The sequence below is a fragment of the Pogoniulus pusillus genome, chromosome 40, assembly GCF_015220805.1.
Source record: "Pogoniulus pusillus isolate bPogPus1 chromosome 40, bPogPus1.pri, whole genome shotgun sequence".
Classification (NCBI taxonomy): Eukaryota; Metazoa; Chordata; class Aves; order Piciformes; family Lybiidae; genus Pogoniulus; species Pogoniulus pusillus.
In genome coordinates this window covers 4,223,961-4,247,230 of record NC_087303.1, presented here as the reverse complement: position 1 = coordinate 4,247,230, position 23,270 = coordinate 4,223,961, and the positions used below count along the sequence as shown (strand labels likewise).

The window sequence follows — 23,270 nt, the reverse complement described above, 5'->3', positions numbered from 1 at the left end:
GGCGACTCCACCACCTCCCCGGGCAGCCCATTCCAGTGTCCAATGACTCTCTCAGGGAAGAACTTTCTCCTCACCTCCAGCCTAAATCTCCCCTGGTGTAGCTTGAGGCTGTATCCTCTCGTCCTGGCGCTGGCCACCTGAGGGAAGAGAGCAACCTCCCCCTGGTCTTTTCCAATCTAAGAAGCTCTCTGAAATGTGTGGCCATGGCACTTGGGGCCATGGTTTAGTGGCTGCGGTGGCGCTGGGTCAATGATTGGACTCACTGATCTTGGAGGTCTCTTCCAAGAACAATTCTCTGCCTCTGTGATTCTAGAAGGCCTTTCTGACTCCTCAGCTTTTGATGAAGTGGGTGGATAAAATTCCATCTCCTGTATCCGTGTTTGTGTTTCCTCACAATGGCTTCTGAAGCGGCGAGCGCTGCTTCTTCCCCTGCTCTCTGGAAGTTGTAGCGGTGCCTTCTTTTGTCTGCTCGTCCTGGGTGAGTCTCTATTGCCCCCACAGGAGCTGGAAGCAGCATTTCAGAAAAATAATTATAGGTTGGTGCACGAAGATTGCTGCAAATTGGTACCTTTCTGATTCAGTGACAGTAAACATTACGCTCAGCTGATTAGATCCTACACTGCCCCATTAACTTTTATGGAGTTCTCCAAAAGGCCCAGCTTTACATTTATTTAAGTGATGAAAACAGGGAACAAGCGAGGCTGCTGCTAGCCCTGCTCAGAGCTGCAGTGAAAGACTTGTTCATCAGAGCAGTTTTACTGACAAACACTGCGAATCTGAAGAGAAAAGCTGGAGAAAATCATGAACTTTTGGTGGCTGGATGCTGAGGAGTGCTGATGTGAGGTAACCCAAAGCTCCCTGACAGCAAATGGAACTGAAGGAGCCTGAGCAAGTCCACTTCTTTCAAAAACTAGCATCACTGATCTGATTTGCTAGGGAGTTTGTGCCCTGTCATTTTCCCTTTGTCCCCTTTTTAAATGAAGGAGCTGTGAGGACAGGCTGAGGGAGCTGGGGGTGTGCAGCCTGGACTAAAGAAGGCTCCAGGGGGAGCTTAGAGCTGCCTTCCAGCACCTGAAGGGATCCTACAGGAAGGCTGTAGAAGGACTTCCTGAGGGGGTCTAGAGACAGGACAAGGAGAAATGAGATTTGAAGCTGAGGGAGAGTGGGGTTGGACTGAAGCTGAGGAAGAAGTTCTTCAATCTGAGGGTGGTTAGAGTCTGGAATAGGTTGCCCAGGGAGGTTATGGATGACACAACCAGGGAGGCTGTCGATGACCCCTCCATAGGGGTGTTCAAAGCCAGGTTGGATGAGGCCTTGAGCAGTTGAGTCTATTTGAGAGGTGTCCCTGCCCCTGGTGGGGGAGTTGGAGTTGATGATCTCTGAGGTCCCTTCCAACCTGAACCCTTCTGCGGTTCTGTGGTGGTTCAGGAGAAGAACTGCAGTGTATATTTGATCCACTCAGAGATGTCTACATCAGAGACATTTAGAGTAATGGTGAATGTTTACTCTGTCTAAAGGATCACAGATGGTTCAGACTTTTAAAAGTGAGGATAAAAAGAAGTAATCTTCAGTATGCAGAAGCTGCCAATGTGCAGTTTGGAGCAGCCAGTCTTGAGGTCATAGAATTGTAGAATTTCTTTGGTTAGAAAAGACCTCTGAGATTTGAGTCCAACTATCAACCCAACAGCACCATGAGCACTAAACCATGTCCCCAGGTGCTATGGCCAGAGGTTTCTTGAACACCTCCAGGCATGGAGACTCCACTCCCTGGGCAGCCTGTTCCTATCCCTGACCACTCTTGCAGCAAAGAAAATTTTCCTCGAGTCCAACCTAAACCTCCCCTGGTGCAACCTGAGGTCATTTCCTCTCATTCTAGCACTTGATACTAGGGAGAAGAGGCCAACCCCCAGCTGGCTTCAGCCTCCTTTCAAGTAGCTGTAGAGAGCAATGAGATCTCCCTTCGGCCTTCTTGTCTCCAGACTAAACATCCCCAGCTCCCTCAGCTGCTCCTCACCAGCTCTTTTCTCCAGACTCTTCGCCAGCTTCGTTGCCCCTCTCTGGACCTGCTCCAGCACCTCAATGTCCTTCTTGGAGTGAGTGGCCCAAAGCTGAACCCAGTATTTGAGGTGTGCCCTGGTCCTGCTGGTCACACCATTGCTGATCCAGGCCAGGATGTTGGTGACCTTGGCCACCTGGGCACTCTGCTTGCCCATGTTCAGCTGCTCTCAACCAGCATTCTCAAGACCTTTTTTTGCTGGGCAGCTTTGCAGCCACTCTGCCCCATCCTGGCACGTTCATGGGCTTGTTGTGACACGAGTGCAGGACCCAGCACTTGGCCTTGTTAAATCTCATGCAGCTGACCTCAGCCCATTGATCCAGCTTGGCCAGATCCCTTTGCACCAATGAACTGAGGAGGGCAGGTTGACTTCTGGGTGATTCTGTGCTCACCTTAGGTCTTCAGAGTCCCATATGCTTGCTCCTGCCCTTTCTCACAGCCGGCTGGACGCATTATGGGATGATGTTATCCCTACAGATTGCTTTCTCCTCTTGAACCATCCCTTAATGAGCTCAGATCCAGTACAGGTAGTGAGAGTAGCTGGCCTTTGTTTATAAATTTAGCTAATGTGCTCATTAATGCCACTTTCAAGTGCACAGTGTGTAAGGTGCACACACGTTCCAATGGTTATGGCTGAAATCCATAATGTCATTTCAGAAGCTCTAATGGCAAAACCAAGGCAGCACGTGTGCTGTGTGCTGCTCTTCAGGGGGATTAACAACCTGCTGATAAAACTGGGCTTCTGCTTCTCCATCCTGCCCTGTTCCAGCCATGACTCCAGAAATAATTTGTTCAGAATGTAGAACCTTTTATGATAATTCAAGGTTATTGTCAAACCGCAGAGTCAGCTGCAATTAGCGGCGCTGGTCAGGCGGTGAACAGACTGCCTGGGGAAGTGGTGGAGTCACAGTGCCTGGGGGGGTTCAAATAACCTGTGGATGTGGCACCTGGGGGCGTGGGAGAGTGGCCATGGTGGTTTTGGATTGACAGTTGGACTTGATGATCTTAGAGGACTGGGAACAACAGGTACAGGCTGCAACACAGGAGGTTCCACCTCAACATGAGGAGAAACTTTATCATGGTCAGGGTGCTGAAGCCCTGGAGCAGGCTGCCCAGAGAGGTTGTGGAGTCTTCACTGGAGACTTGGAATAGCCATCTGGATGTGTTTCTGTGTGGCCTGCCCTGGGTGATCCTGCTTTGGCAGAAGGGTTGACCTGGATGATCTCTAGAGCTCTCTCTAACCCATACCATTCCGTGACTCTGATGCCTTGTGGCAGTGCAGCCTCCCGATTGACTTACTGCTCCTGTGTCCATGGGACTGCATTTAACTTTCCAGGATATCAGGGAGTGCCAGGACTAGGGGGAATGGAGCAAAGCTGGAGGTGGGGAGATTGGGACTGGCCCTCAGAAGGAAGTTGTTGAGCATGAGAGTGGTGAGAGGCTGGAATGGGTTGCCCAGGGAGGTGGTTGAGGCCCCAGGGCTGGAGGTGTTTGAGGCCAGGCTGGCTGAGGCTGTGGTCAGGCTGCTCTATGGTAGGGTGTCCCTACCCATGGCAGGAAGGTTGGAACTGGGTGATCCTTCTGGTCCCTTCCAACCCTGATTGATTCTATGGTTCTATTCTAACTGCCTTATCCATACCAAGTATCTTTTAGTTCTCCACTTTAAAGCCTTTCCACTCACAGCCTGGCGTTGCCATTTTCTGCTTGCACAAAAGGTAGGAGATCTTTGCTTGGCCCATGACCAAATGCAATATTCTACTGCTGACAGCATTTCTGTGACTTCCATCTCCTGTTGCTTTGCTTTGCAGACTGTGCACAGCTGAGAAGCTTTTCTTGGTTTTGTTGGGTGTCTTTTGTCGTTGGTTTTTGGTTTGGTATCAGAGCAGAGATGTAATGGAGGTGGACTTGTTCCTTTTTGACATTTAGAAATTGCATTGCTGAGGTTAGCTCTGAAAAAGCCTCACTGTTGGTGTGGGCCTCTTGGCCACTGACTGAAAAATCTCTTTATCTGGTGGGTGTAAAGGTCTAGGAATTAGAATGAGTGTAAATAACATCCTCTTGAAGTGCAGGGAAACAATTCCCCATGGAAGCAGCACATTTCGTGTGCCTCTTGTTGGGATTTTTGTGAATTATCAGAGTTGTTCAGAAAGGATTCAACACAGAATCATAAAGGTTGAAAAAAGACCTTTAAGATCAAGTCCAAACATGTTGGGAAATGGTTGGAGCTCATTTGAGGAGCCAATAATTAATAACTTAAGGTCTGCCCTAAAATTCCATCAGTAAAAATCTTCCACTTTCCACTCTCCCACCCCCAGCACTGCCACCAGGGACTCGTTTGGATGTAGATGCTTTATTCTGCTATTAAATGGATGCAGTTCTTAGCATCCTTTTAGCATGATGCTAATTTTTACAAGAATATCAATTTGTGCCCAGTAGCAATGTTTGTGTTTCTTCTCTGAAGCAGGAGGCACTCCCTGCCCTGTGTCCCCCCCCCAAATAAAACCACAGAAACAACAAAAAGAAACAATCAAACCCCCCCCAAACCCACACGAAATAAGCCCCAACAACAACAGAAACCCCACTAACCAAACAAAAACCAACCCCCAAACCAACCTAACCAACCCCAAAGAGGGAGAATTGAGAATTGTTGCTTAGAAGAACTCTTCACAGCAGCAGGCTCAGCCCCCTCTGGCTGGGGTTTGGGTCCGTCCTGCCTCTTTCCAGGCACGGATCCTCCTGGGAGAGCAGCAGGCGGGTGCGTTTTGGCACTTGTCATTCCTTCTCCTGGCTGGAATCCATCGGGATTGCTGGGAGGGAGATGTGCAGTTCCCTCTCCTGCGCTGGGCTGAGCCGCTGCGGGCTCCGGCGGCGGGACCCTGCCGCGATGCTGTGAGGTCCTGGGGAGCGCCGGGGCTGCTGTCGCCGCACCCCCTGAGCTGCTGCTCGCACCCCCGCAGCACTTTTGGGATTGCCTGATGATTTTTTGTGCCCGTGTCTGCGTTCTGGGAGCACGACGGCGGTTGGGAGCCACATCGGCAGTTGGGAGCCACATCGGCGGACGCTGTGCCGAGCACGGGGCTGGGCTGGGAGCAGCTCCCGACTGCTGGACTTGGCTTTGTGTGAGTCTCCTGCGCTTTGCGGATGGAGTTGTGCCGGGCTGGCTGCTTTGCGGTATTGATCTGCAGGCTGGTGGAGCGGAGTGGGCTGTGTTAGGGGCTGTGGGAGCCGCGGCACGTCTAATGCAGTCGGTTCTTGCAGCACATTTCCCAGCATGCGTGAAGCTGCCTGACCCACCCTTCCCTTTGCCTGCCTGCGAAACTGCTTTGTCAGATAAAAGAGCTGGGGAGGTGTTCGGGCCCGGCTTGGGTTCCATTTGAGCAGGGGAAGGGATATTGGGCTGCTGGCGCTTGGATTTCAGCTCAGACTTGGTTGTCTTCGCCTGAGCTGCGAGCAGGCAGGCAGGGAGGGGATGCTCAAGGTGCTGCGTGGGGTTTGCTGACATCAGACCTGCTCTTGCAGATGCATCTGGCTCCTGCGTGCAGTCGTACTGATTGCATTGCAGTGCTTTGTGCAGTGCGTTCATTTAGCTGAAACCCCAGGGGAGGGTCTCTTTTTCCCGTTGGGAGTGGTCAGTTGGAAGAACGCAGTTGTTGTGAGTGTCGGAGGGGATGTGTAGTGCCACTGGCTTTAAAGGGTAGAAGGGGGAGGGGGCAGACAAGCAGGCGAGGGAGAATGGGATGCAGGCATTTGTCAGATCCATTTATAGCAGGAGAGACTGCTTGTCTGAAGCTGTTACTAAACATGATCGTTGAGATTACTTAATCTCTTTGTAACCGAGAGAAAGAATAAATAGCTGTTACTGCTTGCTCTGTGCTTGTCACATAACCAAGCACTCAGCCAGCCCTCCTTGGATTCCTGACCCCAGTGTGTCTGACATCCCAGCTGGAGGCATGTTGGATGCTGATGCGACAGCATCTTCCTGACGTTCAAGTCACGTAAACCTTAGTGGACTTTCTTAACACAGAGCTCTGTAAAAATAAGAAACCACAGAACTTTTCCTGCCTCTCACTGATAGATGCCACAAAGTGTGGATTACTGAGCCAATATTTTGCTGTCATTCACTTCCTTTGTGGCATTCACCAGAACTGGTTGCTGTTTCTTGTGGCAGCTTCTCTAGAAGCTCCTTTAACCAGGTGCACCTCAGTGTGTTCTGATCTTTGTTTTAAATTAACACAGATATCTCTGGTTTCTAGCAATGATTTCACAACCCATTTACTTTTGGTGACCTCTTTTAGCTGTTGCATCTGAGGCTTTGTCAATAACTGTGGTGTTTCACCATGCTGACAATCGTTATGGCCACTGATTGCATTTCCTTGGGTGATACTGTCCCCAAACTACTGTCCAAATAGTAGGTCATGCCTGTAAGTGATAGGTGTTGCCCAAGCAAATATGATTTAGACTGAATATTAGAAAGAAAGTCTCTGCAGAGAGGGTGGAGAGACACTGGAACAGGTTGCCCAGGGAGGTTGTGGCTGTGTTCATGGAGGTGTTCAAGGCTAGGTTGGATGGGACCTTGAGCAACCTGGTCTGGTGGAAGGTGCCTGTGACAACTGGATGGATCTTTCAGGTCCCTTCCAATCTAAACCGTTCTATGAACCCTAAAATGCAGCATAAATAAAATAACTGGCAGGACTGATGGAGCAGCAGAGTCCTGATAGACACAGAGGAGTGAACACTGCCTAGTATCAGGTAACAGAATGAGAGGAAATGGCCTGAACTTGTGCCAGGGGACGTTTCTTTGCTGCAGGAGTGGTCAGGGATTTGAACAGGCTGCCCAGAGAGGTGGTGGAGTCCCTGTCCTTGGAGGTGTTCGGGAAATGTGTAGATGTGGCACTTGGAGATAAGGCTTAGTGGCCATGGTGGGTTTGGGTGGATGGTTGGATTTGATGGTCTTAGAAGTCTTTTCCAACACAGACAGTTCTATGATTCTAAGGCTGTAACCTCAAGCATGTTCAAAACCATGAGAGTTTTCCCCTTAGCAAGAGCAATTTGCCCCCTCTTTGGCATCTGTCTCAAGGTAACTCTTCAGCACTGTACGCTGTTGTTCCCTAATAGCACTGCTCCTGCACTGCAGGGATTGGAGTCTGCTCAAAATGTTTTGTAGCAAAGGGGGGAAAAAAATTAAACAGTTCATTTGTCCCACTCCTAAGTGCAGGCTGCTTCCTCCTTCCCTGCACTCCACTGCCCCTTCAGCAGCCATCTGAAGTTCTGTGGGGACCGATCTTCTCTGCTGCCTGGCATCAATTTGTTCAGACTGCTTTACCTGTTATTGCCAGTATCCATCAGTTCCAAATTCCTGCCTGCAAGGGAGGGGTTGCCTGCTCTGCCTGGAGCATCCTGCCTGGATCAGCCTCTGGGATGCTCTCTGTTTTCTGTGCCTACGTAGAACCATAGAACTGCTTGGGTCAGAGTGGACCTTAAAGACCATCTTGTTCCAGCCTCCCCACTATGGGCAGGGACATCTCCCACTAGACCAGGCTTGGACTACATAAGACATGGCAGCTGGGAAGGGTCAGTGTTCTGAAGGGTAGGGAGTAAAGGGCTTCCAAAGCAGCCTGTAGGCTGGCAGGATGCCTGATGTTCTCCAGTGAACCTCTGGCCTGTGCTGGGCACGTTCAGGGCACACACGTGCGGTGCTGCGGGCTTGTGAGGACAGCTTCAGCCAGCTCTGCTTGTCCCGAAATACTCCTTGAAAGCCACTGGCTGGTTTGGAGAACACCCACAGATTGTGCTGTGTTCACCCCAGCTACAGCCTTGCTCTGGCTGCACCAAGTGCAGAAGCAATTACAGGCATCACATCTGCTGAGTCATCACCTTTCTTTCTTTCTTTCTTTCTTCCTTTCCACCCTCCTACATGGATTCAGGAAGTTGATTTCCTCTGATATTTCTCTCCCCCTTGAATATATTCTGTGACTTGCAAATTACCCAAGCAATCTTTCCCAGCCTGACCCCTGTGCAGCAGTTCCTGCTCTTAAACATGATGGCTTTGGCACTGAGCTGTCACTCACTGTTGAGTGCTGGAGAGCGTTAGGGAGCAGGACCATGAGGCACTTAGTGCCATGGTCTAGTTGATTGGATAGGACTGGATGCTAGGTTGGACTGGATGAGCTTGGAGGTCTCTTTCAACCTGGTTGATTCTCTGATTCTGTGAGCTCTGCTCCCGTGGACAACACTCATGTCAAAGCATAGTACTGGTTTGGGTACATCCAAGTGAGGGTACAGGGAGGATCCTGTCCTTCCAAGTGGTTGTAAATAGGTGAATTCCTGCTTAGCCATGAAGTGTTCCAGCAGTTGCTGTGGTCTCTCTTTACAACCCAAATGTTGTACTTCGTAAATGCACCGCTCAGAAAACTCCTCCTTCACTTCAGTGGGGGGAAGCTGGCTTCCCAGAGGCCCAAACCTGCCTGTTTTGTGGCCAGCTTGGGTGAGGCCTCGAGCAGCCAAATCTAGCTGAGAGATGTCCCTGCTCAAGGTGGGGAGGTTGGAGTAGATGATCTCTGAGGTCGCTTCCAACCTGAGCCATTCTAGCACTCTGCGGGTCTATGATTTTCAGTGCCTGGCTTTGCTTCTCCTCAACCTGCAGAGCTGGACATCTTTCTGCTTCCAGCTGGTGTCAGCCCTGTGTGCTCAAGCCTCTCTATCGATGTCCCTATCTATTGTTTCTAATCTGGTCAGTCAATCAATGAAGACCAACATGTAATTAATTGCCTGATATCGTACACGGTGTCCCGCTCTGCAGCCAGCCAGATGGGTTTGGCTTTTGTTCATTCTAGCTGCTTTCCCAAACAGTTCCAGGAGGCTGCAGTGAGAGTGGGTTTGTTCTTCCCACTTTTTAGCTGACAAGGAACCAATTCCAAAGAATTTTGGTTTACATTTATTTTTTTTCTTCATCTCCTTCAGTTGCTTAATGTCTTTTGTGTTTTGATGTAACGTTCCCAAGTGAAGGAGCTTAAGTGAAGATGCAAAGTTTGGCTGCTGTTTCAATCAAATACCTGTGGGGGTCAGTAGGAGAAATTAAAACCCTCCAAATGTCCTGAGGACCTCAAAGATTTCCTTTGCAGTGAGCTGGGGAGAGACTGGAAAGCACAGCAAAGGAGTCAGTCAGCAGCTTGCCCCAGTTGCTGTCAACAAGAGGGACCTTCTGTTCCGCTCTTCCCATGAGATAGGTGATGGGACTCAAGGAAAAGTTGCATCTGCCTGACCTGTCCACTATGATGTTCTACTTCTGCTGTTTTGGTTCTCATGCAGATGGAGGGAACGAGGAGCCACCAGACCGAAGACAGGCAAGTGTAGACTCCCGTCAGAGCCGATCTGGGCAAGGTAAACCTCAGTGTTGTTCTGCCTTGGGGCCTCCTTTCTCGTGTTCACCTCTTCTTGATGAGTTTTGTTCTTTCTGTAAGACTCTGCAACCTCCCTGAGCTTTGTAACCATCGTTGCTATCCACATAGCTTTAAATTCAGTGGCAGTCACAAACCAGGTTGGCTTCGTGTAGTTGGAAGGAGCTGAGCTCAGTTGATGGCACAGCCCAGCTGTGCCGGTGGAGTCCATTCTGCAGATGGAGGGACAGAGCTTCACAGAGGGCGCTTGGTTGAGCTGATGGTGGTAGAAGCCTTCAGCACATACCAGCACAAGTCAGTGGGCCAGTGAGTGACCACTGGCCTTCCCCCCTGACTGTCAAGAGGAGAAGCTGACAGGTTCTCAGTAACTGGATTCTCCTTCCCCCCACCCAGCTTGTGATGTGATGAAGAGGAGCCCTCTGCGATCCTGCCTGGGGCTGCACAGAGTCACCTCCTCTGCTTTGTTTTGCTTCATCCTACAGCAACAGGCCAAAAGGTCCTAGGAAGAGAGTAGTAAAACCAGGGGTTATATTATTTAAGTAATGATTCTACAAACTCTTTTGTTCAGTTTCCATCGTTCACAATAGGCTTGGGAGTTAAAACCACCACTAGAGCCTTGTAACGGGGATTTCTGTCACTGACAGCAGCAGCTCTTAGATCTGTGCTGCCTTACATGGCCTTTGAAGTAGATTACTTCAGGTTTTAAGCATTTACTCATTTGTGAGGCTTGTGAAAATCTGATATTTTCACACAGCTCCTGAGCCTGAGAAGCAGTGTATGGAAGTGTGCCTCTAGTAGGTGCTACATGCATTGATGCATTTTCTCTCTGGGATTGCAGCAATAATTTTCCTTTCATTTAGGTTCAAGTCTGTTGTTGTCATGGTGTCCTAATGGCTTATTATGGAGACGTTTTCTGCAGGGCATTGTTCTCCTTTGGCAATACTCCAGCGTTGCCCAGGCAAAATTACAGCAAGTGATTGAAGCCCAAGATCAGAATTAGGGGGATCGGAATGTAGAGTTAAGTGAAGCTCTGTTAGAGTTAAATGAACCCTTGAAAGCTCTGTGAATAGCCAACAGCTGAAAGTGCTCTGCCAGCACTGGATCTTTTAATTACAAATTTAAAATGTATTATTTTAAGTCTTCTTCTTTGAGAATGGGAGAGTTAAGATCAGGTTAGGAAGGAAGTAAGGAAGGTTTAACTGCACGTAGCCCGTGGTGGCTTGCACTCAAGCAGCGTTTCTGTGCTTTGAGAGTATGGAATGAATGGTTGCTCTTTTCCAGGCACTCTTAGCTCAGATAAAGCTGCTGTTGTTGTGTTGCTCCTGGAGGCTGAGCCTTGCCTGCCCTCTCTGCCGTTATCCCTCTGATGTCCTTCCATTTGTCTGGGGTTTGTCCGTTGCTTTGTTGTTAGGAGATACAGCAGCTCGGATGCAGCTGCCGATGGGAGTTGCCTGCTGGGTTTCTGTGCACTCGTTTCAGACACACTGCTCTCTCAGGTTGTGTTGCAGTCTGTTTGTTCAGCACCCTGGCTGCTGTGGGGGGAAAAAAAACACCAGTCTGGGGCAGAGAACATGGGGCAAATACTTGCCAAAGGCTGACCAGCCTCTGTCTGTTTGCCTCAGTGAGTCTGACTCTAGGAACTGCAGTAGCCAGCAAGAAGTTCCAGCACGAGAGAGAAACAGGTTGAAAAATACTTCCAATTTCTTGGAAAAACAAACTTCAGTGCTAAATATTTTCATGTGGATCAGTGGATGTGACTGCAAACTCCCTGCAGGGTGGGAGAAGAAGTCTCATTGCCTATCAGACTATTATCTCTCGCTTTGTCCTGTGTCCATCAGCTGCTCTCTGCTCAGTGTTAACACATTTGCTATCGTGATGGGTTAAGGGTTTTATCTGCTCAGCTAAAGCAGATAATTGAAATGAGGCAATTGTCTTGCTTGTGCTTCAACTCCCATGTTGTGATGCTCAAGAATTACAGCTTTAGTACCTTGGAAAACTTGAGGATAAAGTTTGTTAGTTCAAATGTGCACTTTGCAGTGTGCTTTGGAACAGCCTGCCCAGGGAGGTGGTGGAGGAGTCACTGTCCCTGGAGATGTTCAGGAGATGCATGGACATGAAACCATTTCCTCTTGTCCTATCACCTGATACTAGGGAGAAGAAACCAACCTCCAGCTCACTTCAGCCTGCTCTCAGGTGGCTGTAAAGAGCAATGAGGTCTCCCCTCAGTCTCCTCTCCTCCAGACTTCACTCTACTCTTGTTTTTTTCCAAGAGATACCTTTTTATAAAGCTTACTAAGGGGCAAGGAAGGGGAGCAGAAGCCCAGCACATGCTGCTGCTTGCACCTGCTTCTCTTCAAGACAGCTCTCTGTCTTTTGCTCAAAGCAACACAGACTTCCAGCACTGGAACAGGCTGCCCAGGGAGGTGGACCTGTGGACATGGTACCTGGGGACATGGTTTAGTGGCTGTGCTGGTCTTAGGTTGGATGTTGGACTTGATCTTAGAGGTCTCTTCCAACTGAAACAATTCCATGATTCTATAGCATCTTCTTTAAATTCATTTCATAGGCAAACTGTCAGAGCTCTGGTTCAGCTGTGAGTGGTCCCTATCTTGAGGGTTTGATAAAACCAAATAGTCTTCCTGACTGAAACAAATGGAAGTCACCTTGTTGATGTGTTTTGTGTTTTGTTCTGTCAAGGATGAGAGAGGAACTTTGACATCTGTGAGAATGAAAATAGTACATGGTGGAGACTTGTGAGTTTGTGTTGAAGCACTGGAACTGTAAAAGGGGAAATACTGAAAGCACTGTGAAGATATCACTGCTTCTGTTTCTGGCTAAGATATTGCCCCCAGCTGCCTGTGGGTTTAGGTAAAGATTGGCCAAAGATACTGGGAGCTTACACCACAATCACCACTGAAACCCACTCAAGCTTTTGGCTCTTTTCCAGACCTTCAGCTACAGAGCATGCTTACAGTTCCCTCAACCCCCAAAATCTAGCCAGGGAGAAGCTGAACTTGGCTTTTAGGAATAAAATTCAATGATGACAAGTCCTTTTTTTTTTCCCTCTTGTCTGAGGCCAGCTGCATTCTGAGAAGCCACCAGAGCTTGTTGCTGTCAGTGCCAGTGCTGCCAGTTGGCGCTGCTGCTGCTGTGCCTGTCCTGGCACTCACAGGTGATTATCAATAGGCTTGCAGAGTCAGCAGAGGTGTTCAGCTCACATGAACCCTGGAACAAACGAGGTCCTCCATCAGCTAATGTCAAGCAAGCTATATATGGAGCCAATAATTGCAACTGCCAAGTGGAAGAAGTCATTTTTGTTTTTTACTGGTTTAGCAGCCTGCTCTCAAATGATGCCCTCCTGGAAAAGTGATGCCCAACTGCACTGGGAGTGACACTGCATCTTTTGGATGAGTAGCAGGAAAACCAGAGAAGCTAGGCCATCACACAGGAGCTTCCAAGCTCTCTTGAGCAGCAGCACTTTGTGTGGGGGGTGTGTATGTGAAGACTTGGGCTAGCTCTTGAGGGCACCTGCCTGGCTCTCCAGCGTGCCTCCTGTCCTGTCTGCCTCATGTGCTGCCTGGTGTCTGATGGAAGGAGACATTAGAAATGTCTTCACCTCTGAAGTTGTCTTTGTTGTGTGTAGCTCAGATGTTTGTGAGCACCTCAGAGGGTTGGTGCTCAGCTGGCTCCATATGGGTGGCTGCAGCAGAGCTGACTGTTGCCATCAACTCCCTTTGTAGCCCATGGAGAGGCCATAGATGAGTCAGGGGAGCGTCTAGGCTGGGACTCTGCTCTTCCTGAAGCACAGCCCTAAGACATGGCATTAGATGAACCTTGGCCCAGACTCCTTGCTTTCTAGAAGGACTTCTGGACACCTTGCTTGGGTGCAGACATTTCTCTTGTGGGTTGAAAGCACACAAAGTACTGCTGGTGTGTGTGACTGAGGAGCACTGATGAGGTGCTTTGGAGGTGGCTATCAGCACACACCTGATATGAGGTTGTGCTGATGGAATGGTGATCACAGTGGCACACAGCAGCTTCACTTGAACAGTCTCATCTTGAGGACCAAAGCTGAGGCTCTGCTCATGGAGTAACTGCAGGGAGCAGGGGATAAGGCAGTGAGGCAGTGATTGTGGTTTTATACAGATACATATCCACACAAGTAACTGAAACAGAGTCAGGGAGCCACAGACTGCATTGGGTTGGAAAGGACCCTCAGAGGTCACCTTGTCCAAGCCCCACTGCAGTCAGCAGGGACACCTCCAACTAGAGCAGGCTGCTCAGGGGCACATGAAGTCTGATCTTGAATGCCTCAGCTACATCCTTGGGCAGCCTGTTCCAGTGTCTCACAACCCTCATTGTGCAGAGCTTCCTCCTGATGTCCAACCTAAATCTCCCCTACTCCAGTTTCAAACCATTGCTCCTCATCCTCTCCCCACAGGCCCTTCTGAACATCCTTTCCCCAGCCTCCCTGTGGGTTCCCATCAGATACTGAAATGCAACTCTGAGGTCTCCCTGGAGCCTTCTCTTCTGCAGGCTGAACAGCCCCAATCTTTTCAGCCTGGATTTCACAGGAAAGGTTCTCCAGCCCTCTGCTCAGCTTTGTGGCCTTCCTTTGGCCCTGTCCCAGCAGATCCAGGTCTCTCTTGTGTTGGGGCCCCAGAGCTGAACATTTGGCTATATTTGTATTAAAGGCATGACCAATCTCTCTCTCTCTCCATGTATATAGATGGCTAGATAGACATAGATAAACATTGAAAGTTTGCTGTTGTAGGCAACTGCATCTTGTAATGATAATAAAAAAGACTCTGAATGATCTGTTGCCCCTTCAAGGGCTGTGCTCTCTTAGAGCAGTTGTAGGCACACCTAATTAAAGCAGCATGCAGTGAAGAGAAAAGCATCCCTGCCTGTCTGTTTGTGGCAGTAATGACAGTCTCTGATGAATAAAACATATCAAACTGTCACAGACTTACTCAAGCATGCAGAAGTTAGGGAAAACCACCCCTGTAAGGGTTCAACTTTGTCTCTATGTGCAGTAAACTATGGTGAATGTGACAAGTCTTCAGTGAGCACGAGAGGAGAAGTCCTGTTTTGAAGTGTCGGGACTCATGTGGGAGGTGTGCGAGTGTTTTGTTTTGCTTGGGTGTAGGAAATGATAAGCAAAATGCTGAGAGAGGTTCCCAGGATTTGGCATCAGCAGTGGCTGGATTTTAGCCACAACTGCCTCTGCCTCTTAGTGCACTTCAGGAGCTTGTCCAACGTTTTGGACACTTGCTTCAGCCAGAGTTTTTCCTCCGATGGTAAGTTATGTATTGGGTTGTTTCCATTTAGCTTTCTGGATTGCAGTTTGTCCATCATCTCCTCTGGAGTTCCACCTCTGGGAGGCATTTAGCCTTTTGTTTCCTCTCCACTTTTGCCTGTCCACCACCCTCCTGTCCAGGAGTTATAGTTTCTCTTTTAAGTATAGTCATGCAAGTCCTCGAGAAGCACACAGCTGGCCAGGGGTGATCAACGGAGGAAAACCTTCGTGGAAGAAAACCATCAGTAGGCACTAAAGGCTAAAATCTGTCTCTCTAGTTTCCCTCTGTCACCTGTAATGAAATATTCATCTGAGCAGTTTAAAGCTGCTTTTCATAGAATCACAGAACAGGTTGAAAGGGACCTCTCAAGGGCATCCAGTCCAACCCCACTGCAGTCAGCAGGGACATTGCAACTAGAGCAGGTTGTTCAGAGTCCCAAACAACTTGACTGAGGATGGGGCAGCTCTCATGGTCAGAGGGTCATAGAATGGTTTAGGTTGGAAGGGACCTCAGAGGTCATCCAGTTCCAACCCCACACCATAGGCAGGGACACCTCCCACTAGAGCAGGTGGCTCAAGGCCTCATCCAAGCTGGCCTTGAACACCTCCAGGGAGGGGTTGTCTGTGTTAAGTTGTTAGTCTTACTGACTATAGATGGAGAACCAAGTCTTCTTTGCCACAGGTTTCCATATTCTGTGGCTAAGTGGGGGGACCTTATGGCTCCCAGCTCACACTGATCTGGAGCCCCTGCCTCTCATTTGGAACAGGCTGCCCAGGGGAGCTGTGGGGTCTCCCTCTCTAGAGATACTCAAGACCCAGCTGGATGTGTTCCTGTGTGATCTGGCATAGGTGATCCTGTTCTGGCAGGGGGGTTGGACTGGATGACCTTTCGAGGTCCCTTCTAGCCCCTAACCTTCTGTCCTTGATATTTACTGCAGCAATTAGCAGTGTGTGCCTTTATTGTTCTGTCTCCACTGCTTGTCATGTTATTTGATGTCTTCCATGTGGCTCTGCTGGGATGCAGCCTCAATGCAGGCTTTGTGTGTCTCTGGGTTAGGGGAGAGCTGGAGGTGATGGCTGCTCTTGGATGCTTCTTTTTGTACTTTGGTATTGGGGTTTATTTGGTTGGGTTTTTTTTTACACTAAAGCTCCTCACACTGAAATTTAATTCAGCTGAAAGTTCCTATAGAAATACACAACCTAAAAGCACAAAAAGCTTCTCAGCAAAAGGATGATTGCTTTGAGTTAGATTTACAACTGGTGACTCTAGCACTCCAAAAGCCAAATCAAAATCTTCCTGGTGACACTCTTGATAACCTGCAGAGCTGTGCTGGATGCTCTTCCAGAAACACAGTGCCTCCAAAGGAAGCCTCAGTGACTTGTCAGGGTTGGAAGGGACCTACTGTCACCAACCCCCCCCTGCCATGGGCAGGGACACCTCACACTAGATCAGGTTGCCCAGAGCCACATCCAAGCTGACCTTAAGAACCTCCAGAGATGAGCCTTCCACCACCTTCCTGGGCAACCCATTCCAGTGTCTCACCACCCTCGTGGTGAAGAACTTCTTCCTAACATCCAGTCTGAATCTCCCCTCCCCTAGCTTGGATCTATTCCCCCCAGTCCTGTCACTACCTGACAGCCTAAAACGTCCCTCCCCAGCTTTCTTGTAGCCCCCTTCAGATATTGGAAGGCCACAGTAAGGTCTCCTTGGAGCCTGCTCTTCTCCAAACAGAACAACCCCAGGTCTCTCAGCCTGTCCTCACAGCAGAGCAGCTCCAGCCCTCTGATCATCCTCGTGCCCCTTCTCCAGATGCATTCCAGCGTGTCCATATCCTTCTTAAAACAGAGGCTCCAGAACCAGATGCAGCACTCCAGGTGTGGTCTCACAAGAGCCCTGCAGAAGGGGACAGTCCCCTCTCACACCCTGCTGGCCACACTTCTGCTGACGCAGCCCAGGAGGAAGTTCTTCACAGAGAGAGTGATTGGCATTGGAATGGGCTGCTCAGGGAGGTGGTGGAGGCACCGTCCCTGGGGGTCTTCAAGAAAAGCCTGGATGAGGCACTTAGTGCCATGGTCTGGTTGGCTGGATAGGGCTGGGTGCTAGGTTGGACTGGCTGAGCTTGGAGGTCTCTTCCAACGTGGTTGATTCTATGGTGGCTCACAGACGCTTGCAAGAAGATGAGCAGGCAGCAGTCAGTGCCTGAGGTGCAGTGAGGTCCTGTGTCTAGGCCTGATGACAGCAGGAGGCTCCCTTGTGTCCTCACCAGTTGTTTTTTGTCTTCTGCTCCCCCCAGGCACCTCCACAGAGAACGACTGTGCTTTTGAGCCAGACTACGCCATCCCGCCGCTCCCCATGACCGAAGGTATGCAGCACATTCGGATTATGGAGGGCATGTCCCGCTCCCTTCCATCCTCCCCCTTACTCACACATCAGTCTATCAGTGTTCGGCTCCAACCTGTGAAGAAGTTAACTGGTAAGGACTTTACATCAAGTTCAGTGGCACTTTTAAGGTCCTTGGGTGCAAAAAAAGTCTGTAAGAAAACGCTTTGAATGAGCTTCTGTGTCGCAGGCTTCTGTGTGTTGTAGCAGCTACTCCAGGCAAAACCGGGGACAGATTGGATTTCCTGCTGGCAGAGACATCTTTCTGCTCTGAAAAGGATCTCTCTGTTTCAGCAGTGTTCTCTGGTTTCCTGAGAGGTTTCTAGCAGAGTGTCTTTCAGCTCCACTTTGTCTTGTGCTTGATGCACAGTGGAAGCGTTGCAGTCGTTGGGAGGGACTCGATGCTGCGGTTTTGAATGCTGAGGGAATACCTCAGGCAAATGCTAACCTTAGACAATGAAGTGATTTCTTTTTTCATAGTTCCTGCATCTTTTCAAAGTGTTTTGTTTATCTGATCTGCTGGGATTGTGGTGTGAACACCTCGAGGTTGTGAAGAGGTTGGGTTTCCAAAAGCACGTGGAGCCTGGTGTTCATTTCCGAGCCTGACGTAGTGTTTGTGCTGGTAACAGTCTGGGAAAGCTTCTTGCCTAAAGTCTGCCATCCCAGAAACAGCTGAAAGAGTCAAACCCATGCTTTACCCAATGTAACCTGAACCAGTGTAGCCTGCTCTCTGCTGATAAAAGGGAGCTCTGGTAGACCTGTGCCTTTTGTTTTCCCTGCCCTCTGGTGCAAAGAGAAACCCAAAAGGGCAGCAGAAGGAATTGCTGGATCGTCACAGAGACACTTTGCAGGGTCTCGTGATGGTAAGAGTCTGCTAAGTGCCAGGGGAGCTCAAGAGGTGCAGGAGGAGCAGGCAGAAGGAGATGGAAATAGTTTAAAAGAAAAGTTTTGGTGTCTTCATCAGGTGTCTGCCACCTGAGCTTCCCAGCACTCAGCTTCTAAAGCCTGACTAAAGTTCTGCCTTAAAGTGTGAAGGCTTAAAGCAGCTTTCTGGTGACAGTGAAACAGCAGCATGGTTCAGAGGCCAGCTCTGCAGCTGAGCTGATGATGTGGCACTGGGGTGATTGGTGGGGTTTTGAAACACTTTCCTTTGTAAGAGTGTCCTTCATTTGTGGTCCTGAGGCAGGGCTGCTCAGCTCAGTGTTCACAGCTCCTTTCTCTTTTGTCCATTGGAGTTTCCTCCTCTGCTGCAGAACAGTCAAGATCTTGGCTTTGTACTTCAGCAGAGTAGCTGCAGCAGGTTTGTAAAAGTGAAATTTTGGCTTCTGGAATCCTGAAGCTCTGCAGTGGATAACAAAAGTAGTTTCTAAGCACAATCCATCTCAGCCCAGGATCTTTAAACCCTCATTGTTCTTCGTTCCTCTCCGCCCTACCAATGCACTGCTCACTGCACGTGTTGGGAATGTTCTGTGGTCGCTTGGCTTTGTTTGGGGGGGGTTAATCCTGTCCTACCCCCTAGTAAATGGGCAGAGATGAAATCCACAGCTTCCCTGCCATGAAAAACATAGGTAGTGAAAAATGACAGAAAGAAATCAAAGCTCTTTCTTCTCCTTGCATCGTGTTGGTGCTTCTTTCTTTTGGTGTGTGCTGCACAGCTGGTTGTGCCTGCTCTTCCTCAGCAGTTTTCTCCCATGTTCCTCACCTCTATCCATTTTCCTTTCCCCTTCAGATTCTGAGTTCCTTGAAGGGGTTTTCCCCTTTGTTTTGTGTGGTGTCCTTAGCAGAGCCAGTTCCACAGACCTCTTTTCAGTTAGGGAGGGATGAAAAGCTTTCAGGTTTACAAAGAGTTTAGGCTTTTACCTTGTTGGTTACCCTCCTGTCCCATTCTTTTGACTGTAATCCTTTTAGTTTATTTGCTCTCCTGTTGTAGCTCTGAGTAATGTTATATTCATGTATCTACTTGAACAGTTCATTACTCTTCTCTGGAACACTGGCAGAGGATTTAAGCTGCACCCTATGGAAAGAGCAATTCTTCCTTAGACTGCTGGAGCTCCAATTCTGACAGTTTCCAGCCTGCTCAGCAAGCTGCCTTGGTGCAGATCTGCTGCACTTCTGGCTTGTCAGCAGACATTAACCTCCTCCCACCTCTCAAAATCACAACAATTCATCCTGGCAGATTAAGCTCCATGTATTCATAATTGCCTTTTTTCCAGGTGCAAGCAGATCAGACTCCATTTTGCTCCAGACTCTGAAAGCTTGTGTAGGATCTGACAGGAAGAAATAAGGATTTACAGAAACTGCAGGGGTTTGGGTAGCTCAAACACCAGTGAGGTGGTTTGTAGAGCCACACTGGTGAAAATGCATCCATCCTCCTGTGTCAGTCTGGTCTGGGAACTGTATGTGGTGAAATCTAGACCTGAGCAAGAGGTGTGTCAAACAGGAGGACATCAACAAAGTGCTGCTAGTGGTTGGTACACAAAAGCAAGATGAAAAGTTGGCAAAACAGCATCTTCTGTAAGGGGAGAGCCACAAAGATGACTCAAGGGCTGGAGCACCTCTGCTGTGAGGATAGGCTGAGGGAGTTGGGGGTGTTCAGCCTGGAGAAGAGATGACTCTGAGGGGGCAGTCCAGGTCCTTAGAGCTGTCTTCCAGTATCTGGAGGGATCCTGCAGGAAGGCTGCAGAGGGACTTTTCCTGAGGGTGTCTAGAGACAGGCCAAGGGGGAATAGTTTGAAGCTGAGGGACAGCAGGGTTAGACTGGAGCTTAGGAAGCAGTTCTTCAGTAGGAGGGTGATGAGACTCTGGAACAGGCTGCCCAGGGAGGTTGTGGATGACCCCTCCCTAAAGGTGTTCAAGGCCAGGTTGGATGAAACCTTGAGCAGCTGAGTCTATTCAAGAGGTGTCCCTGCTCCTTGTGGGGAGGTTGGAGTAGATGCTCCTTGAGATCCCTTCCAACCTGAGCCATTCCATGATTCAAGGACATTCATAGCCCTCTGCTGTTTCTGATGTGTTTCACCCAATACCCCTCTCAGACTCTACAGAAGCCTTTAAGTGCCATCATAACCTACTCAAAGTCTGGCAGAATTGATAAGGGTTCAGAAGCCTTCATCTGCCCCTGGGAGCTTTCAGATCACAACAAGCAGGCAGCACTGTGACAGCAAGAGCCTGGAGACCTTTCACCAAACCTCGCTGGCTGTGATGGTTTCCTCTGCTGCTTTGTCTCAGGCTGCTGTCCAGTTGTTATCCTGCACAATAACAGCAGTGATTCCTTTTGGAAGAGGGATGAGGGCAATTCTGGGAAACCAGAGTAGTACAAAGAGAGGCTTTTGTCTGTCTGACAGTTGCCACATGGATTTTTTCAAAGCGACCTTCAGAGCATAGAAAATTGTGGAGAAATTATCCAATTGTGAGGGCTTTTTCATGCTGCTTGCTCCTTACATACATTTGTGTGTGTGACTAACCCATTCAGGGCAGGATTTCCATATCTGCAGGGTGGGAGGCTTCCATTCTTGCCCCATGGTGCCATTTGTTACAGAAACCACTTTGTTGTCTCATGTGTGTGGGTATTTCTGTATGTGTATGTCTGTATTTCTTGGTTTAGCAAAGATTTCATTCCTAAGCCCATTCACAACAACACCTGGCTGTGCCAACTCCCAGATTGATGGTTTCAGGAGATTCCTCAGAGGTGAAAATTTAAATGCAAAAGGTTTTTGGAGCTCTTCACAAGATTATTTACTCCTGTTCAAGGGGCTAAAGCAGCTTGGGTCATGCTGCATCCACATGTTCAGTCTAGGAGAGAAGATTTGTCAGCTCTGGCAGGGAATGGAAAGCAGCTACTGAGGTGGCTCCTTTTTGTGGGCATCAGGAAGTGTCATATTTATTTGGGGGTTAATGTAGCCTTCAAAAAAGGGAGAGAAACCTCTAAGGTATAGAGAAACTTTGCCCAGTATGAACTGTGAACCCTTTTCCGTCCTTCCCTGTTCCTCCCCCTGCATCCCTCCTTGCTTCCCCCCCTCCATCCCTCCCTGCTTCCCCCCTCTCCATCCCTCCCTGCTTCCCCCACCTCCATCCCTCCCTGCTTCCCCCACCTCCATCCCTCCCTGCTTCCCCCCTCTCCATCCCTCCTTGCTTCCCCCACCTCCATCCCTCCTTGCTTCCCCCCCCCTCCATCCCTCCCTGTTTCCCCCCCCCTCCATCCCTCCCTGTTTCCCCCCCCCTCCATCCCTCCCTGTTTCCCCCCCCTCCATCCCTCCCTGTTTCCCCCCCCCCTCCATCCCTCCCTGTTTCCCCCCCTCCATCCCTCCCTGTTTCCCCCCCTCCATCCCTCCCTGTTTCCCCCCCCCCTCCATCCCTCCCTGTTTCCCCCCCCCTCCATCCCTCCCTGTTTCTTCCCCGCCATCCCTCCCTGTTTCCCTCCCCTCCATCTCTCCCCATGTCCCCCCCTCTCCATCCCTCCCTGTCCCTCCCTCTCCATCCCTCCCTATCTATTAATTCACAAAAGAACCTTTCCAAGTTCTCAGCTTGCCTGCTTTGGAAACAGTTCTGCTTTTCCTGCAGAGAAAAGCTCAAATGGGCACTTTTGGTGCAAGTCCCCAGGAACCCATTGCACAGTGCCTTGAGTTTCCTCTTCCCAGAGGAGCTGAGGCCACTGGCTCACATGTTGCTATCTGGGTTTTTTTTTCCCCCTCTGTGTGGAGACTTGGCTGAATGCAAAGGTTGATAAATATTCAGTGTGGCTGCAATTTTCACTCTGCTGAATAGTCTGGTGATTAAGAAAAACTAAGGTCATTGTGGCTCTGAAGGATGAAGTAATAGTGGGCATAAGCAATCAGCTCTCCTCTCCTGCCTCCATCACCTTTTGTTTAGCAGTGGCTAAGAACATATTTTACATCCTCCTGCTCAGCCTCAGTTTAGGCTGTGTATTTATTTATCTGTAATGACAGCAGTGGCTTTATCAGCAAGTGTCATGTGAAAAAGAGCTGCTGAAAAGAAAAGAAGAGAAGAGAAGCAAACCCTCAGCCCTCCTAGCCCAGGCTAAGTGTGTAGAAGACCCTATTTGGATTTCTCTCTGGACTAAAATTAGCACTTAGAAGTTCTTTCACAAAGACAGCAACTGCTTTTAAGTGCAGTGGGGTAAATATTCCCCTCTACATCAGATGTTGTCCCATTGGTGCCTCACAGCCATAGCTGCAGTGAGGACGCTGCTGTGTTGGGCACCTTTGTCCAGGGACCCTTCCAGGGAGGTGCTTCCAGAGATGGATCTGTCTAAGTGCTTTCCTGAAGCCATGCCAAAAATAGTAACTCAGTGTGGTTTTGAGTTAAAAGATCAGATATTGCATCAAGAAAAATGTCTCCAGCAGGCCTAGGGAGGTTCTTCTCCCCCTCTACTCTGCCCTAGTGAAACCACACCTGGAGTATTGTGTCCAGTTTTGGGCTCCCCAGTTCAAGAGAGACAGGGACCTGCTGGAGAGAGTCCAACAGAGAGCCATGAGGATAACTGGGGGGACTTGAGCATCTACCCTATGGAGAGAGACTGAGAGCCCTGGGGCTGTTGAGTCTGGAGTAGAGAAGCCCGAGAGGGGATCTGATCAACATCTACCAATATGTGAGGGGTGGGCATCAAACGGCTGGGACCAAGCTCTTTTTGGTGGTCAGCAGCAGTAAGCCCAGAAGCAATGGATGCAGACTTGAGGTTTCAGCTCAACATGAGGAGAAACTTCTTTGCTGTGAGGGTGACAGAGCCCTGGAGCAGGCTGCCCATAGAGGTTGAGGGTGACAGAGCCCTGGAGCAGGCTGCCCATAGAGGTTGAGGGTGACAGAGCCCTTGAGCAGGCTGCCCATAGAGGTTGTGGAGTCTCCTTCTCCAGAGACTTTCAAGACCCACCCAGATGCATTCCTGGGTGGCCTGCTCTGGGTGAGCCTGCTCTGGCAGCGAGTTGGACTGGATGATCTCTGGAAGTCCCTTCCAACCCCTACCACTCTGTGTGTCTCTGTGTCTGTGCACAAAGCCCAGTGCTGCACTGACCCCCTCCCCAGGAAAGGTTTTTCATTTCCATGCTGTAAATGCATGGGATCATTTCACTTGGTTTATTTTTATGACCTGCACAGGGATAATTTTATTCATCACTCTACTTGGCC

The 23,270-nt window shown here is 49.5% G+C and overlaps 1 protein-coding gene across 10 annotated transcripts in view; it reads left to right on the top strand.

The window, feature by feature from the left end:
• TANC2 (tetratricopeptide repeat, ankyrin repeat and coiled-coil containing 2) overlaps positions 1-23,270 on the top strand; it is a 327,280-nt gene that overhangs the window by 106,976 nt on the left and 197,034 nt on the right. For 5 of the 10 annotated variants that reach the window (XM_064174065.1, XM_064174064.1, XM_064174063.1 and 2 more), the window contains exons 4-5: positions 9,365-9,436; positions 17,047-17,226. The exons of 1 other annotated variant lie outside the window; for it this stretch is intronic. In XM_064174065.1, the coding sequence (XP_064030135.1) occupies positions 9,365-9,436; positions 17,047-17,226 (252 nt within the window). The remainder of the gene's footprint in view (positions 1-9,364; positions 9,437-17,046; positions 17,227-23,270) is intronic. 4 more of the 10 variants (XM_064174071.1, XM_064174069.1, XM_064174067.1 and 1 more) reach the window with 1 other exon arrangement.